The sequence below is a fragment of the Equus quagga genome, chromosome 4, assembly GCF_021613505.1.
Source record: "Equus quagga isolate Etosha38 chromosome 4, UCLA_HA_Equagga_1.0, whole genome shotgun sequence".
Lineage (NCBI taxonomy): Eukaryota > Metazoa > Chordata > Mammalia > Perissodactyla > Equidae > Equus > Equus quagga.
Window position 1 is genome coordinate 33,155,133 of NC_060270.1, and position 19,747 is coordinate 33,174,879.

The following is a 19,747-nucleotide window of genomic DNA, read 5'->3' on the forward strand; positions in this document are numbered from 1 at the left end:
GAAAGAGAGGGAGGGAGAGAAATACTCATGGAAATAAACAGACAAAATAAAATAATGGTTATTCAAGGTTTGGGTTTTGAATACCTGCACCAAATTGATGTTTGTGAATATACTAGAGGACAAATCTCTGAAATTGAGGAAGTACGACTTTAGAAGAAAAGACTTTAAAAATAGACTCCACATAAGACCAAAAAAAAGATTAGCTGGAATTTTTCACTTGAATGCTAACCAAAGTGTCTCAATTTTGGGTCTTGGGACAAGCAAAAAGCCAATTATAATATTGTATATGGTGTTCAACATTCAAAGATTCTTTCCAAAGTAAATTGAAAATAAAATAAAATTGAAAAAGAAAAGAAACTTGATGAGATGAGAACAGATAAGATAATCTCCTAAATTGTTCAAAATTACACATAAATCAGAGAGACAAAGAGGAAATGCGAGAGAAAAGAGCAACAGAAACAGAATGAGTTAGGATGGTGTGTTTGAAAACATGCTCCTCAAAATCCTCTAGGATCCAAAGACATTCCAAAAGGAGCACCTCTGAGACCTCAAAAAGAGGAGGCCAATGGCATTCCCGTCTCCACTTCAATCACAGTGCAGCTGCTTCTATCTGTTTTACATATCGGGCATCTGAAATAGATTTCATTAGAAGGAAAGGGTCTGCTGTTGAAAAAAAAATGTTTGAACAAAAACTGCAAAAGGAAATGAGCCATTGAAAGTTCTTGAGGAAAGAGTGATATGATCAAATTGTGCTGCAAGAATCTGGCAACCAAGGGCAGGACGGATTAGAACAGGGTCAGCCTTGGAGCAGGGATCCCAATGAAAAGGCTGTAGCAATAATCCAGGTTAACAAAATTAAAAACTTGATTTGATAACATACTTGTGAGAATGGAAAGAAGGAGTACGTGAATAATTTGGAAAGAAAAATGAACTTTAAGTTTGACATCTGGGCATTGGAGTACAATGCTAAGCCACATACAGATGTGGTACTGTCATGGTCTGAAGGTTTGTGTCCCCCAGAATTCATATGTGGAAATCCTAAAGCTCAATGTGATGGTATTAAAAGGCAGGGCATTTGGGAGGTGAATATGTTATGAGGGCAGAGCCCTCATGAATGAAATTAATGCTCTTATAAAAGAAGTGCAAGAACTCCCTTGCCCCTTTATCATGTGAGGATACAAGAAGTCCGCAACCTGGAAGACGGCCCTCACCTGACCATGCTGGCACCCTGATCTCAGAATTCCAGCATTCAGACATGAAAGAAATAAATTTCTGTTGTTTGTAAGCCACCTAGTCTGTGGCATTTTGTTATAGCAGCCCAAACAGACTAAGAGAGTTACTGTTGGGAATATATTTGGCAAGGAATTATAAGAAATCAAAACCGACAGATTTCAGGGATGATGACTGGAACCATAAAAACGCCACAGAGAAATCTAGGATTTTGAAGATGCCAAAGGTGAGTGGCCCTTGGAAGACTGATACAGATTATCAGCAGACAGAAATGCAAAACTGAATCTCAAAGAAATATCAGAGATAGGAATATGGATTTGGAAGTAATCCTTACATGGTAGCTAAAATAATAGACAAGGAGACCCCAATGAGAGATAAAATCAGGATCAGGGGGCTAAAAACAAAGGCCAAGAAAATGCCTGCAATTAGAAGATAGAGGAACAAGAACCCAGAAAGTCTGACCTGAGTGTCTGATCAAGCAGTCAATTGCTAACATTTGATGGCTTAGCATAATTTATCTTCTGGTTTTAGGAAATCTGATTGCTCTCATATGAGGTCTGAAATGTGCATCTATCAGTCTAATAAAGCTTTTAGATTTCCTAAGATGCTAAATATTCAAAAACATGTAAAGCTACTTAAAAGTAGTTAGTTGTTTCTGTCTAAAAATATGGTGACCTGGGGCTGGCCCAGCGGTGCAGTGGTTAAGTGCACATGTTCCACTTCGAGGCCCAGTGTTCGCTGGCTCAGATCCTGGGTGCAGACCTACACACTGCTTGTCAAGCCATGCTGTGGGAGGCATCCCACATACAAAGTAGAGGAACATGGGCACGGATGTTAGCTCAGGGTCAGTCTTCCTCAGCAAAAAGCGGAGGATTGGCAGCAGATGCTAGCTCAGGGCTAATCTTCCTCAAATAAATAAATAAATAAATAAAAATACGGTGACCTGAAACAGAATCTTTAATTACGATTTATCTATGGATGAGGTACTTATACATGAAAGAGTCTCAAAAACCAATACTCCCACGGGCAAGGGAATAGCCAAGTTTGTTGCGGTTTCCAATGAATGACATCAGCCCCGTGTACGTCTCAATCAAAATGGGTTCAGTTAACACCATCAGTCCCTTTCCTCTTCCAGATCCAGTGGAATTCTTGTGGGCATTCTGGATAGCTGGAACAAGCTTAGACACGAACCCAGACAACTAAAGAAGAAAAGAAGCACAGAGTTAGTGAATGCGCAGTTGGTCCAGAGATACCACCTTCCCAGTCAGTCCTCACAAAAGTCGACCACTCTCCTGGGGCTGCAGTCATTCCACTTCTTAAACGGAAATCCTTTCTCAGAATTGTTAACATTGCTTCTGCTAGCCTTTTAATAAATTAATCAATTAATAAATTATGTACATAATAAAAGTATCTGCCTCATCTTGTTTATTTTTCATTATTCATAATTTCTACAACATTAAGAAGTCAATTTAATAAATATTTGCTTATAGTTTATTATGAATCAGACACCTGATGGGTGCTGCTGAAGATTTAAAGACAAGTATGATATTGATTCTTGTCCTCAAAGAAGTTACACTGTAATGATCTAAGAAATGAACTCATAGTGATTATACAAAGTTCATGAAAATAAACAGCAAAGAGAGGCAAAAGATGCTAAAGGAACACAAAAGAGGATAAATCATACATGGTTAGAGGATCAGGAATGGCTTTAAAAGGAGACAATCCGTCAAGTGTTAATAGGATTTCAACAGGTGAAATGGGGTTAGGGAGGGCCTAGTTGACAGCTGCTATTTTTTTTCCAACTCAGCATCCTTTTCATCCTTTGCAATTCTTCTTCCAATGAGAGTACCTTGATTTTCCTTTGGAGAACCACCCTCTTCCATTTAGTCCAAATAGTTTAAGTGGAGCTGATGTTAGCTCACGACTCAGGCCTAACCAATCAGAGGAATCCATTCCTCTGCACACAGAGGTTGGTTCAGGTATGGACATATGACCAACGTGGTTGCAAAGCTGATAGGTTACAAGCCTGGAGGTATCCGTGGTCATTTTTGCCACACATAGCAGAACCTGATTGAGAACAAAGCCCACAAAGGTGAAAGAGCTAAGACATGACATGGAGAGAGACGAATTGTTGACAAAGTCATTTGAATTACTAGATCAGCCTACCCTGAACTTTTAAGCTAAATGAGTGAAAAAAATTCCTTCTTTTGGTCAAGCTAAGTTGAATTGTGATAAGAGGAGGGCAATATAGGGAGCATTCCAAACAGAGAGAGAAAAAGGAAATGAATTAGGAAAGCTCACATCTTTGCATTTCCAATAAGCTCTTTTATGTCCATTATCTCATTCTAGTATAAACTTAATCAGGTAGGTAAAAGAAAGTATCATCATTTCCATGTTAGAAACTAAGGCTCTTAGAAGGTTAGTGACTTACAGTCACTCCAGTTTCTACATTACAGTAAAAAAGAACATTAGGAAGAGGGCCGACTCACAGTGAGATTCAAGTCTGTTTCCTAGGCAATTAGCAAACAAGTCTAAATTAAAACCCTTAGAGTATATTCCAATATCCATTCAAATTATTAGGCATACTATATAAAATGACCACTGCTCTTCCCATTTCTCCATGAGGAGGTAAATCTTAGCTTTAAAGGACTAACACAAGACTGATAATTCAATGAAGAAGGAGTAGCTTGCAGTTTTTCACCATAATCCAATTTTCCATATAGGTTTTATCCTGGATTCTTCATTTCATACCAAATTGCCCTTGGGCACACCACTTCTCCATGTTAGGCTTAGTTTCCTTACTAGTAAGCAAAATCTAAAATTTAGAATGTATCTATTATTTCTAGTTGACCTAAATGATACACCAAAAAAAGGCATGCAAATGAAATTTCTATACTTTACTAGCTGCATGACATTGTTAATTCACTTCCCGTTTCTGAGCCTCAGTTTGCTGTTTTGAAAATAGTCATTGAAATCTATAGTTTTTAGATAATATTAGTAGTAAAAAAAATTAGTGATTTTGATGATAAAACAGCATAGAGTTTGTTAGAGTACGTCAATATGTATGTGTTTTCAAAATAAACTAAGGTTTAGTCCCTCTATTTCTCTTTAAAGTAATATTTACCTAATTGGATAATATCAAAACATTAATTTAAAAAATAGAATCACTTCACTGAGGCTAAAGACTGAGAGACAAGCAGGGTTTTGCTTGTTCTCCATGAGTTTCAGTCGCTAGTGGCAAACACAGACAGAAGCTACCTCTTATTACTAATTACCAGTCCCAGCATCCTCTTTGAGACCTTAGAAGGCACTGAACTATTGGTGTTACTGAATGAAACAAACTATAGTCACACAGCCTGGGGATTTTGTGTGAACTCCACCAGCGCTTTAGTTGATTGGATAAGAAAAGCAGAAAGAATTGTTCTTTCTTCAACTTCCAAAAGGCAAAAGCAAAAAGAGACGAATAAGTTAACAATATGGGCATTTAATCACTGTGTTTTAAAATCATTGAATCTCAAGGTCAGAAGTGATATTAAGTTTATCAATTCCAGCCACTTATCTACTGTTTTATTTGCCTTACCACATCCTGACCAAGAAGCTACACTCATTTACATGGATATATCCAATAATATGGAACTTATTGCTATCTAACCATGTCCATTCCACCACTGTGTACAGTGGGAAAATTCTTGGGATTAGATACATAGGACCAGGTCTGATTCCTTGCTCTATCAGTTACTGATGGTTAGACCTTGGAAAAATCATTTAATCCCAGTGAGCCTTAGCTTACACATCTGAAAATGGGAAAATAATAATAATGATAATGATAGTAAATACTAACCCCATCAGAATGTTGTATGGATTTCTGTTAATTATTCAATAATATTTTATAAAGTATAATATTTATAGATATAAATATTATCATTATTTATATGCAGGAAACACTTATCTTCCTTAGTCCTATTCATTTCAATTTCATACTTTGAATGCCAATTCTTTGCTGCAGAGGACAATGTCTTTTGCATTTTAGGATGTTAAGCAGCATCCCTAGTCTCTACCCGCCAGATACCGGTAGCACTTCCACCCCGGGTGTGACAACCAAAAATGTCTTCAGACATTGCCAAATGTCCCCCAGAGGCAAAATCATCCCCTGTTGGGAACCACTGAACTAAAGGAAGTATAACATGATAGAACATGAGTATTGAGATCAAACACATCTATCTGGTTTTAAATTTCAAATATGGCACTTGCTAGCTGTTTGACTGTGGACAAGTTATCGAACCTCTCTGAGTTTTATAGTTCTTTTTCCATAATAAAAGGATATTAATAGTATCAGATGCATAGGGTGGTTGTAAAGATTAAACTAACTTTAATAAATAAAGGGTTTGTGTATAAGTTCTGTGTGTGTGTGTACACACACACTCATATATTTCAGGAAGAGCTGAGGAAGTAGAATAAGAAGAGGCTGGAATTTAGAGTCACATTACAAAGACCATAAAGGAAGCCTGTTACCAATAACCAATAAATATTACCAATAAATCATTGACAGCATCATCATCATCACCATTATCATCAAACTGATTTAAAGGCCAAAGTGCGATTCATCTCAACACTTCCAATGCAAACACTCTCTGGGTTGTCAGGATACCTTTCATAGATCAACCAGTGTTTGTCAAATTGTATTACTGCATGCCTCCCTAGTCCTCACCATAAGCTTCAGTTCATGAGAATCCTCTGTGGCCTCAGAATCTAAGTGCCGGAAAGAACTTGACACTATTTCATACTCAATGAACTTGGCATTTCATTAAAGTCAGATGCACTTCATTTCTAGCCATTTCTGTGAACCCTCTAAAAGGAGGAGGGTCTGTGCAGACAGAGCGACAAGCAGCGCATTGAAGGAGAGGCAGACAAAAGGCCAATTCCCCAAGCTGGCTCTTGAGCATTTCAAGCACCTGAACTCAATCTGTGTGACAGGAACGCGATGTCATCTGATATGAATGCCACTAACCACATACTTTTCTCTAAAAGCTTTTATACACCCACCCCTGGCTCCTTCTTTTATTCCAGTTTCAAAAACGCGGGGTCAAGTTTTAACAACTCTGGTTACATAGGGGCTGTGTGTTGGTTGAGGTAAGGTATAGCAGTGTGTATGTGTGTCTTGGGTGATGTGGGGGAGTGTTGAACGTTCTTCTTGACTTTACAGCAATTATTTACCAGCTGAGTGACTGGGCCCCTGGTTTGCTTCAGGGGCTGTCTGCCAGCAGTTCACTGCCTAGAGTCTCAATTTTCCTTATTACAACCATCACTTGCTTCCTGTTTACAATGGGTAGGGAGACCGGGTTTCATGCCTGCAGGCCCACGTTCTTCAGCTGAGCAGACTTTCCAAGCCTTCTGGCTATAGGTTTCAGCCTCACCAAGTAGAAAGTGAAGCCTGCTGAAATAAAGAGTAAGTCCATCCAATACTCAATACTGGAAACTACTTGGGAAGTCGCACAGCTGGGGAGAATGCATATATCCTCCTTGCATATTTTACCTGGAATTATCTCTATGGAGACACCATGACTGTGGGTATATTCAGGTGTGGAGAGGGAGAAGGGAGGACAAGGCAGAAGCTTCTTTCCTACAAAAGAGAGGTTTCTACACATCCTAATTTCCATCCTTATCCTAGTCCTTTCCCCAACTCTCCCCAGTCAATACACATGCACGCGCGTGCACACACACACAGACACTTTAAGTTCTAGCTAAAATAAACTATTCTTTATCCAAGAACAGTCCATCTACCTTTGCAATATGCAGCTTCTAACTATGTTTCTTTTAATTAAAATGTCTCTTCCCATCTTCTTCGATACTTAAATCACTTTTACCTTGCGTTTCACATCGTGTCATCACACCTGCTGACGTTTTGTTGTGTTTGTTCCCTCTTCTGCTCTCCCAGAACAGCTTTTGAATCTCTCTATTAACAGTCTTCATACATCTAATTATAATGTGGTAATTACCTTTTTTTTTTTTGCCTTCTTCCTGCACACCACAAGTGTCTGGAGGGCAAAATCTGTTTTATTCTTCTTGGTCTCCCAGGTTACTAGCACATTGCCCAGCATGTGCTGTTCCATGCCAGAGAGGTACTCAATGAATATTTGTTGAATTGATGTGAAGGGAAATCGAGGGGCTAAGGCTATACAGTCACATTTGATTGTGGAACCATTGGTTCACTTTCATAATTTCCTTGATAAAAAGGTTAAAGATACCAGAAAAGAGTAAAAGTGTTGGTCTGTAGATCACTTTGATTTGGCTGCAGAGCATCCATGATCCATTCACTGTTATTCATAAGCTCCAGGCTCAGTTACTAGTCCCCCTCAGCAAGACTCTCCATATATCCAAGAACCCAGCAAGACAATGGTTAAAAAAGGGAAGATAGGCTACAGGTTGCAAATGCAAAGTGGACGAAACAATTGAGGCTAATTGATCTTGGTTGTAAAGTATCACATCATATCATGTCATATCATACCAATGACTATGAACATAGACACACATTTCCTCAGGTTTATACCCATTTCCCTGAGTATCAGCAAATTGTTTGGGTGTGGAAATAGAGCTATTACTGTAATACCTTAGTGAATTCACTTATCACTCTAAGTACCCTCATTTTTTCAGTAGAGATAGCTATCCTGACCTCACAGGGTTTTTCTTAGTTGAATTACATGAAAACGTGCAAACTGTAATCAATAAATACAAAATACAATTACATAATATTACACAAGATTACTTTTATGTCTTATAATGATAAAATCAATGCCAAATTAAATTGTTATTAATTGTATTAATAAAGTCAAATAAAATCAATGCCATCTTTGCATTTTTATCTGCCCCCTCTATTAAGCAGTGCCTTTCACAAAAATAAGAATCTTGTCTCATTTAGGTTTGTATCCTTAACAATAATCATAATACCTTCACTACGTAGCTGTCAGAAAATACTTGTTGAATAAAGAGATTCCAGGTGCTGTAGAAGAAAAGTCTCTGAGTAAAAAAAGCTTTGGATTTCTTAAGTAATAAGTCATTCCATTAGATTGTAAATAATTTGAAAAATTTTACTGTGTGTAACTCAGTTCTACATGATTTCCTCTCCTGCGCCATAATGGGTTTGCTAAATTGAATTAAATTGCTTCAGGCATTTGATTTAGTTACGCGTTTCCACCATATTCTTCTACTTTTTCCTATTTCATCCATAAGGGAAATGGAAAAACTAGTTTATATCACCCTTGTAAAATCTTACGTTATGCCAAAATATTCATATAAAAGGGATTCCATAAGCCCAGAATTATCTTTCTTCCTATTTATTCTTTCACATTAATATAACTGGGTATTAATCAAAGCCAATCTTGGAAAATGTCCTAAACGCAAACAATATTGTGACACAAAAACCAACAAAAAAAGAGAAACTGAAACTCAAAGAACTGGATCAGAGCACTCATCATCTCACATCCCAGATGGAGATTACTGGTTTTCCTAGAGAGCTGGGACATGGGGTGGCCTTTGAATAAGAAATCACTTGGCAAATGAAAGCGCCATTCTGTTGCCAGGGAGGAAAAAAAAAAGGATTTGGGAAGAATAATTTAAGGAGAAAAGCCTTAGAAGAAACACACTTAACAGATCCACAATGTAGTTTTATTGACTGAAAACCAACCAACCAACCAGCCAACGATTCATCGAGCTCATGCCCACGCATGCGTGTGCTACCTGCGCACTCACACACCTACTATTTTTCCATCCAACAAGAACTATACAAACATCAAAAGTTTCCCTTTTAGCCTTGGCTAAGAGGAATGCTTGGGTAAAATTTAATACTCTAGTCTACTAACTGTATTCATGGGTATTTGGCGACTAATTATTCCATCCCCCTTTTGATATTTTATTTTTCATCTTCCTTTTAAAATTATTTGATTGTATATATCTATATGTAACAGAATAAAACAAAGCACTATCAGGTATTAGAGTAATGCAGTGGCATTTCTCTGCAGTTAATAGAATTTGTTCTTTAATCCTTCAACCTGAACTCCTAGCAAAGGACACTCAGAGAACCAGTACTTAATGCAACAGGTATGAGGAATAAGAGAAGACTTGGTCCAGGAAGAGATGAATGTAATAGCCAAGGCAATTGTTGTTTATTTGGATTTACAATAAAATACAATTACTGTTACTTCAAAAATATATATTATTTTAAAGAAAGAAATGGCTTTGGAAAAATACATTATTAAGCTCTTTCAGTTGGAGTAACAAGTGTTAAAAAAAAAAAAAAGAAACAGATAAACTGCACTGTTAATAAGAAAAAAAACCAGGAGTTTGAGGAGGGGCAAGAAGAGGACAGAGAAGAGAGGAGAGGGGGTAATGGAGCAATGCGTCAGAGTATTATTATTAATAAGATCTTTTAAAAACAGGGATAGCTAATATTCCATTTGCAATTTGGGGCATTATTATGATATAACTCCCACTCTATCCTCTGGAAGCTCTCAATAAGTCTACTCTCAAATAAATGCCTTTGTGTAAGTGTTATATTGTTCTTATTGGCTTTATTATTGTTGACTTTGGGTGGTAAAGAATCAGGCTAGGGGCTGATGTTGATGCTTGGGTTGAGGTATTGTGAAATAGGAGTATCACATGAAGAGTAACAACATGATCCATATAATGAACTAATTTAGTGCTTGCAATAACTTGGAGTCAGAGGTAATCCTTGAGACCATATGCTCCTAAGGACATCTGCATAAATCTTGAGAGGATGGTTGACTTTTCCTGAGAGTAGAATGGGATTCAAGCCAACTCTATCTATGTATATTAAGGGGAATAAAGACTCCATACAGCCTCTAATCACATATATTTGGCCTCAAATTCCTTTTAGAATAGGGGACTTATCAAGTCAAAATATGTGTTTATACATATCCATATACACTTGAATGAATAGGTGTGTTTAAAACACTGCAAGAAATGTAACATATGCCATCCAACCTCAGAAGACTTTAGATGCAGACTGCCACGTTTTGAATTTATAGCAAATGAAGAGTTGAAATATTCTGCAGTGAATGCCAGCATATAGAGGTAAACAAAGAAAGGACAGAGAGGGTAAGAATTTCTAGATTTATGAGCGCACTTGTATGTGTGTATCTGGCTTGGTGAAAACATAAAGGTTGATCTTTCATTGCATGTACTGCTCCAGCTGTTTTACTTCCTGACTACTTACAGTGTCCTAGCACTGCTTAAGTTTTCCTTGGGAAGATGAAAGAATAGCAGATCGGACTCTCCCTGCCACTGGTGAATTTAGAATCTACTTGGGGAGATGAAATTTAAAGGCAAAAATACTGTCAATTGCCTTACATTTATGGAGCATTTATATACACAGTATCCCACTTAACTTTACAATGGTCCAATGAGGTCGGGAAGAAGGGTAGGGTACATTTTAGAGATGAGATTATCAAAGCCCAAGTTTAAAGTCTTAAACACAACCACAGAACCATATCTGATTTCATACTTCACACTATTCCACACTCCCTCTCTGAATAAAATAATTAGAATTTAATTACATACTGAAATTTATATGAACCCCGTGGGCAATAAACACAGTCAGACAAACATAAGCACTGTAATTTTTAAACAATATTACACTATAATCTCTTACTAAGAAATTAGCAAGGAGGAAACAGCATGATATGGTTAATATAAATATTAATGTTTTTTGTATATAAAACAGCTCCACTGTTAACTACAAAAAAGTTCTATAAGCCTATCAAAGTTTTTACCTGTAGAAACCCCTGGTTGTATCTTTTTTTAAAAATCAGTACATGTTTTAGAAGCATAAAACTTCATCAACAAAGCTAATCTAAGAATGATGCCCAAGCTGCCTCCTACCTTGCAAGTTTCAAGGAACTTCTCACTGGTGTATTTCATAGGGTGTTCAGTGAAGGTAGCATAAGGCACCTCAGTGGACCATGGGTTCCAGCGGGACAGTAGGGATTGCTGCTCCGGACTCCCCCAGTAGATCCTAAGGCCTTCTCCTTGTCGCCTACAAGAAAAGTGTTTTCCTTTAGATTAAGACAGAAAGAAAAGGGTGGAAAAGAAATGTAATATCTCAGTCAGCCTTTATACTGATGCTGGGATAAGTGGTTTACCTACCAACTAGTTGAACTGTTCCAGGAATTTAGGAGGTGAGAAAAAAAGGATAAATTTGGTTTCAACCATGATGAGTTCAAGGTGTTGTTGAGAGTTCTATGTGGAAAATGCCTCCTTGGAAATGTGACTCTGGTGCTCAGGACAGAGGCCAGGGCTGGAAATGTGCATATTGATCTCATAACAACATTCTGATGGTGAGAGTTAGAAGAGAAAGGAAGAAGGAAGAGTCAAAGTGGTGGGACAGGAACTGAAACAGTCATGGTGGGAGATAGTTTCAAGGAAAAGGAGACAACAACAATAGTTTCCACAAAGCAGTAAGCACAAGCAATAAATAACGGAGAAAAGACATGGGACTTCCCAAATAGGAGGGTACACATGAGCTTTAAGAGGGACGATGATCAGTTCAAAATTCCCTGTGACCTCAGCTTCTACATCTCATGATTCTCTATTCTCTGCACACATTCTATTCAGTGAAATTGCAGCAACAGACACATCCACGCTCGTGGAGAGACTGAGCCTACCCTTTCCCACTAAATTCACAGTCCTAACCCACAGTATGTGGGAGGCAGCCACTCTCTGATAGAGCCCAGGCCTGGTCATCTGGTAAACCAAATACAGAGCAAGAGAAAGTCAGCTTGAGAGTGGTGGGAGGGAAGTTGTGGCAGGGGAGTATGGCCACATTGAATAGCAAAATTGCAATTTCTGTAGCCTCTTCTTTTGCATGTGCCCATCAGAATTCATGATTTGTGGTTTTAGACATCTCTGAATGTAAAGAGATCCCTGGAGGTTAAGCCTAGCTCAGGTGCTTTGTATTCAACAAGCTTTAAAACTAAGTTGCCTGTAATTCTAAACCTCTCCATGGAACACTACAGAGGTCTCATTTCTTCTAGAAATTAAATCCTGGGATCTAGAATGAAAAACTAGAGCTTAATTGTGGTACCTTCACAAAGCTGTCACTTCCTGTATTAAGGAACCATTGCTTTGGGAATGCTATTGTGGTTTCTGAATCTTTATCTATGTAGAGATGCGTATAAACACAATCTCACACATATGCATATAACACCCCTCTCCCCAGTTGTCTGATTCCTGAGCTTCTTACAAAAGGAAAAGTATGAAATCAGCCTGGTACATTCTGCTACCTAGTTCTCAGATTTTTTGACGATTATATTCGAAAGCTGACACCCAACCTTTTTTGCACTTAATCCTTTGCCCAGAAAGAAAAAAAAAAAGAAGGAAAAGAAAAATATTGTACATACCTCTAAAGTTGCTTTTCTAACCCCTCACCTTCTCAGCTGCTATACTGACATTTTTCATCCCCCTTGTACTTTCCTTCATTTTTTTTTTCTGGCCTGGTAATAAGCCCTAAGCTCAATGAATATTCTATGCATGCTGGTTAATGGAGCATTCTGGCCTGAGTCCATTAAAACAACTTGCACAATGGAATTATTTACTGCTTCATATGTCAATTTATGTGCTGAGTGCAATTTTGCTTTTATCCAAAGGGGATGAAAATCTGCCAAGATAACTTCTCTAATAAGTACATTTTATATTCTTTCACCTTAGGGAAACCTCAGATGAAGTTTAAGAAGGAAATTCAAGAGGGACTCTATTTCTAAATAACGAATCGATTTGAGCATGGCAATGACCTTTCTCAGAGATGTAGTATACCTCTAAGTGTACAAGTTCAGCCAACCTTCTCTCCTGCACTTCAGGATGATAGCTGGGAAGAAAAATCTAGAACTAAGTAGTGTCTCCAAAGGTAAAACTAAGGTGGTGCTTCTCAGTAAAGCCCTTAGCATCGAGTGTTATGAAAGTCTACCTTCTGTCAAATGTCATGAGGGCTATTGTGGAGAGTACAGATGCCTTTATGACCAGGAATGCTTTATTAAACAGTTGTTTGTGCTTACCCTGAGAGAAGGCATGTGAAGGAATAGAGTGGAGTAAAAAGACGCAATGAATAGAATGTCAGGTAGTCCTGTGTTTGAGTCTTGATTTTGACACTTAATGCTGTGTGATTGCAGGCAAGTTCATTTTTATTTCTGAATCTGTTTCCCCATAAGTTCTTTAGAGTGTCTCCATGTGGTGCCATTCCACGACCTCAGTAACTCTGTGTAAATGGAATAGACAGCTATGGTCATCATGCTACTAGCATTCAACCTGTAAGAAGCCTCTGGGTTATGGCTTCTTTGGTTTGGAGATATCAAATGTGCCTCCCTGAACAAAAGACATCCTCTGCTGCAAAGGCTATATCAAGTAACGTCCAATCACTCCTACGGACCTTTAGCACCTGCCATATTTCACAAACATGTAAAAGCACAAACCAGTCACTATATAGTGGAATAATGGTTTAAGGTTCATAAACTATACAATGTCAGAGCTAGAAGGGCTCTTGGAAGCTATACCCAGTGCCATCTTTCTAGAGATGGGAAAACTAAGACTCAGAAAGGACTAGAGATTTCCCAAAGTATCACTACAGACAGAGTTGAGCTGGTAAGAGCCCTGGTCTCTCAAGACCTCGTTTAGGGGTCTTTTCACAGTTCTAGGCTACCCTTACAAAATATATTCCAAGTTAAGGTCCTTCCATTATAGAACACAGCTTATATACAATAGGCACAGAGTTCAAAGAATTGCCCTAAGAGGCCTACCCTCATTTGTGGGCAAAAAGCCTGCCCGGGGATCCTAGCTAAAGGTCAGAAAGAAAATCTGTCTCAAAAGGAACTGTAGCTTTTTATATACACTCAATATTAGCAATTATGAGATTGCAGGAAAATAAAGCAGAAGTGGAAGTGAAGGGGGAAATTTCAAAAAAGTTATGTTGTCAGGGTAAGAAGATTGGGCCTTTCTTACTTAGCTGCTATGGTCAGGTTAATCAGAATGGGAGTACAGTCCCAGGGCAAAAATGCCAACATCAAATTATGAAGCAAAGAATGATTTGGGAGTTTTCTTCCTGAAATCATACTCAGTGTAAACCCTGGATTTCACTGGCTCTGTGTCTTTGGGCAATTCACACCACCTTTTTGAACTTTAAGAAACAATAATTCTAAAAGAAATAAGAGGATAATGGATGAGGAAATGTTTTGTAAGCTGTAAGGCATTGTCCAACCAGCAAATATTGAGTGCCTGGTATGTAACATAATGCCTACTGTGTACTGTTAAAGACTTTATATTTTTAAATTTTACTTAACTCATAGTAATTGTTTGAACTTTGTTGGTAGAAATAGATGTAGTTAACAAGAAATAAGAGAAAGACCATAGCCAGGATTAATCAGATCACCAAGTCAAGAACCACTAATAGAATGGAATAAACAGTGGGAGGAGAAACACTGTGATCACTGGACAGAGACAAAACAAGAGGAGCAAATTTTCAGGAGAGTTGGTGCTGGGATCTTCCATGTTTGTCTTCACTTATCAATCACTCTGCCTCCACCCGATTCTGAGTCCCAGCATTCTTCTTATGTGTTCAACTCTTGTATCCCATCAATGTTTCGATGTATATAATTTCTTACTTAATCTTAAATCCACCAGAGAGACTTCCATTCAGATAGTTTAAGCCTGCCCTTCAGTTCTCTTCTTCAGACTGAGTAAGCACAGTTCTGTAATGCTTTTCTAATAGGTTGACAATAATCTGTTAAATTATCTCAGAGGCGGTTCCCTAAAACATTCCTAAATTGTCTACCTTCAATTCCACCATTTGTTTAACACGTCCTCTGTGCAGTGTATTGTCACAAGTAGAGAAATGGGTAAGAGTCAACCCCTGAACTCCAAAAACCCATCATCTGATAATCTCTGGGCCTATTTTACTATCATCTCCTCCCAGACCTCAAAGAGGTACAGAAGTCACCTTATAGAAGTAGAGGGTCACCTATTACAAATTATTTCGTTGCCATTTTCTGTCCTCAAGGAAACTAGCTGGATCTGACGTCCATTTCCACAATAGTGGAAGCAAGAAGAGCAATGTACCCTTTACTTCTGGTAAATTTCAAAGCAGCACAGAAAGTCATAGAAGTAGAGGAAGGACTTCTTAAGGACCTATAAGAACTTGGTGAAAGAAAGGGGTTTATAACAGTCGGAGAATTTTAGGATCCTAGACTGTCTAGTTGGAACACTCCTTAGAGGTGTGTTTCCAATTTTTTCATTTTATAGATATATAAACTGAGGACCAGACTTTTCAAAGATCAGAGTTCTTCCTTTAGTCATGATAATTACATGTTCTACTCAGTGACTCAGACTCAGAATTCTACTCAAATACAGTTGTTGCCAGGGTGGAAGGCCTGAGCAATTACTACTTAAATGATCATAGCAGCCCAATAGAAGATTTGCCTACTGCACCAAAAAAGCAAAGGCATATTGATGAGGTTTACTCAGGAGCAACTACCACACAAGTGCTGAAGGACCCAATCATGAAAAATAAACATGGTTTAACAACACAAAAAGGAGCTCCAAGTTGAATGGAGGGAAGAGTTTCTTCAATAACAAGCTTTGTAAGATGAGCAATTATTTCTGTTGGAAAAGATGCCTCTCCTTGAACTCTTTTTTAGCTGCACTAAAAAAATATGGCAGCCAGCTACCAGTCTGGGTTAATTTGCTCATTCCACACATTCTTCTTTCTTCTAAGAGATGCCAAGGATCCTTTTGTGTAACACAGGATAGCCAACTTCCTTTCCTTTGACTCCCCACTCTCCTTCTATCTTGGCCTTCACAGGTGCTGGGCTGAGGCATTCAACTGCCTGTTAGGAAAAATAAATGAGTATGCCAAGCTCCTCAGAACAGCAATGGCAGCTTCCATTATTACCTCCGTCAGCTGCCCCTCCTTTCTACTCATCTCAAATCTCAAAGCTCCACCACAGAATTAAAAACATAGCTCCAGGCACCAAACTGAGATTTATGAGGAAGCACAGACATTAACTCTTGCTCTAAACGCAGGGCGTGTGCTTGTAAGTATGGGTGAGCAAACAGAGGGAGGCCACGCGGGGGAGGAGGGCGGACAGCAAGGGGGAGAGAGCAGCTCAGTACAACACAATCTATTTTCTTCATGTTTCTTTTCTCCCTACCTTACAGCCTGTATTGTTGAATGGCGGGCCTTCTGGGCCCCTGAAATGTTAGTTCCTTGCTTATTTAATCTGGACAAAAGGGGGGACTGAGTTGGCACCCTGGAGGGTATTCAATGCTTCTTTGCTTATTGAATGACCTCAGATGAAATATTTTCCATGACAAGAACCCAAAAGACGCTGGCACAGAGTCAGACAATAAGATTTGCAGAATGTGTTTACATTCTCTCCATGTCCCCGGGCTGTTCCAAACCCATCGGCAGGTGCTGCCTTTATCTGCTCTCTTTGCTCACCTGGCTCCCTCCCAGAAGTTTCCAGGGCCTTGGGCTCAGGAAGATTAACCATTTACTGGCACGAGTAACCAAGAAATTCTATGGGTTATATTATTCGAGGGAGAGGTAAGTGATAAAGTAAAAACAGATCAGCAGTGTCCATACAGAGAGAATTCACAGGTACCATGGTTAAGAAGTCTGAGTGACAGTTAAGAGGCCTGGATTCAAAGGCTAGATCTGCCACTAACTAGGGGGGAATTTGCACCATTGTCTTCTCTCTGGGCTCCAGGGGCCCATCTGTAAAATCAGGTAGTTGCACTAGATCATCTCTAAACTCATTTTCTGTCCCAATAAATTAATATCTGTGTTGAAAGCTCAAAATAATTTGTATTATACTGGTTAAACACAAAGCCAAAGGATAATTTAATGAATATGAGAAATTCTCAGAGGGTTGCTGAGGCTTTATCTTACTTCTTCTAGAAAAGAAATGATCTTAAACTGTACAACAAAAGACCTCAAGTTAAACCAAAAGCAGAACTCAGAGAAAATGAAGGTCAATAATTACAAAAAGGTTATAGAAAAAGGCTATAGAACCTCCCAGGCTGAAAGTCCTTCAAAGAGATGTTTATCTGTTTAAAAACTTTTAGATGTGCTTGTTCTAGAGGTGGTCATGTTCAAGGCTGAGGTGAAGAAGACTATGGTCCAAACCAAAGGTCCAACCTAAGATTTTGTGAGTCACAGTGTTGGAATGTGTATGTGTGGGTGTGCACGCATGCCCCAGATACTTAGGCTAAAATAAATATGGACACCTATAGTGCCAGGTATATAGTAATCACTTAATAAATCCATGCTTAATGAAGATGAGCAAATGAATACATTCAAAGACCGAGTCAGGATGCCTGTGAATTTGAATGCCATATATTCCATTCTTAGAATGTTCTATGTTATGGTAGTAAGATCCTTGGACTGGCAATGAATAAAACCTGGGTCTAATCCTAGCACTGATACTAACTTTCTGTGTGGCTTAGAGCCGGGCACATCATCTCTGGGTCTCGATTTCCCTTTGCTAGGGTCTGAATGTTTGTTTCCACTCAAAATTTATAAATTGAAATCCTAATGCTCAAAGTGCTGGAATTTGGAACTGATGCCCTTGGAAGGGGATTAGGTCATGAGAGCAGAGTCCTCATGAAGGGGATTAGTGCCTTTATAAGAGACCCCAGAGAGATCCCTTACCTCTTCCACTACGTGAATACATGGAGAAGGTGCCATATATGAACCAGAAAGCAGCCTCTCCCTGGAAACTGAGTCCCCCTGCACCTGGATATTGGACTTAGCCTCAGAACTGCGATAGATAAATTTCTGTTGTTTATAAGTGCTCAGTCTTTGGTGTTTTGTTAGAGCAGCCCAAAAGGACTGAGACATACTTCTTATAAAACAATGGAGGCCTTGGATTAGATATTCTCTAGAGGATACTCCAACTATGCAAAAACCTAACACTTCCAACCCAGAGCCAAGGATCACCTACCTTTGGGTTTCACTTAAATAACATACAGAGACATTTTATTTTCCAGAACTGGTATGAATGGATTATTTAGCTGGAAGTCATTCTAAAACTTACATACTTATTTTCTCAAACAGATTATATTAAAAATAACTAATTCTTTGAAGCCTCAATAAAAGTCATCACAAATCAAAGTTTTAGACCTAGAAGGCATTTATTACTAATCATTTATGTCCTAAGTCCTTGACCCCCTAATTTTACCAAAACAGAGACTGAAATCTAAAACGTTACTTAGATTAATAATAGTTTCCTATATTCCAGTGCTCTCCTTTATGGAAGTCAACTGTTGTATACAAAGAATAAGGCTAGTCACCCAAGCTCTAAAAGATTCTTGAGTAAGTTTATTAGCTTTTATGTGATCTGCCTCTTCCCTCACCATCAGGCTGTCATTTCTTGCTGCTATCAACTTTCCTGATTCCAGTAGCTCTTCTAATTTGCTTTTTCTAAACTTCTATGGACAGGGAAATTAGAAAAGCATTGCTGTTGCAGTTGTGGGCAAATAACTAAATAAAATAACCCTCTTTGGCATGCCCTTTCCTATAAAGGAAATGTATCCATTTTATATATAACAGAAGCTTTGGTTTCACAGATGCCATTTAAATGGAGAGCTAATCCCATGAGGTTGATGGCAAATAACTTTTAGATAAAGGAAAAGAAACTGTATGGTTCCTTTAGTCAAGGGCATCTAAATGTTCATGTTTTTGAAGGTCCATTTGGAGCTCCATGCCTATTAGAATGAGATAAATGTGATCCCAGGATTAAAAATTATTACCTCCTTTGCACTGATCAGGATGACATGAAATTTTGTCATTCTTAGAGTCATACTCTGGTAGACTGGCATTGTCGTATTCTGTATAATGAGCCTCACATTCTGATCCCTCCTTCAAACCTTTCAGAATGTAATTCCCACGACATTTGACAATTACTCTGAGTGGAAACGTTATCAGCAAATCCCTGCTAGCATTCCTCCATAAAGTCCAGAGAAATTGTTCTGAATAAATCGTAATGAGGACTCAGACATTGGAATAATCCCTTATAGTTGAAGGTATCAAAGAAGGTATAGGAGATGGCAAGTGGGTCAACAAAGAGGACACTTAGTGGCATTGCTGGCAGAAGTTGGCTACTCTTAGCAGTGCTCAGAGTAGAGGTCTGGGGCAGGACTGTGTCTGCAGTGATGGAAGAGAAAGGGAGCATGGAGAGCCTGTCTGGTCAGCTCCGGTTCTCCTCTTATGAACAGCAAAGCAAATCTGGCAACAGGAAGGAGTGAAGTCTCAAGAAGGAAAACACTAGCCTGTTTCCTTTCCAGTTCATTAGCCTGGTACTAAAGCTGCGTGGGAATCATACTAAAGGATTGAAAGAAACACACTAGAATATTAACACTATTGATACAATGATGGAATTATTTTTCTTTCAGAAATGCTTATTTTCTGTAATGAACAAGTACTATTTTTACATGTAAATGAAAACTTGCATATTTAAAA

General features: G+C 38.5%; 1 protein-coding gene across 5 annotated transcripts in view; it reads right to left on the reverse strand.

Moving 5' to 3' along the window:
• Nucleotides 1-2,164: 2,164 nt before the first annotated feature.
• The window catches only part of TPRG1 (tumor protein p63 regulated 1), a 132,257-nt gene continuing 114,674 nt past the window's right edge, over nucleotides 2,165-19,747 (reverse strand). For all 5 annotated transcript variants that reach the window (XM_046659890.1, XM_046659886.1, XM_046659888.1 and 2 more), the window contains 2 exons: nucleotides 11,125-11,278; nucleotides 2,165-2,429 (listed from right to left, as the gene is read on the reverse strand). In XM_046659890.1, the coding sequence (XP_046515846.1) occupies nucleotides 2,235-2,429; nucleotides 11,125-11,278 (349 nt within the window). In that variant the 3' untranslated portion in view covers nucleotides 2,165-2,234. The remainder of the gene's footprint in view (nucleotides 2,430-11,124; nucleotides 11,279-19,747) is intronic.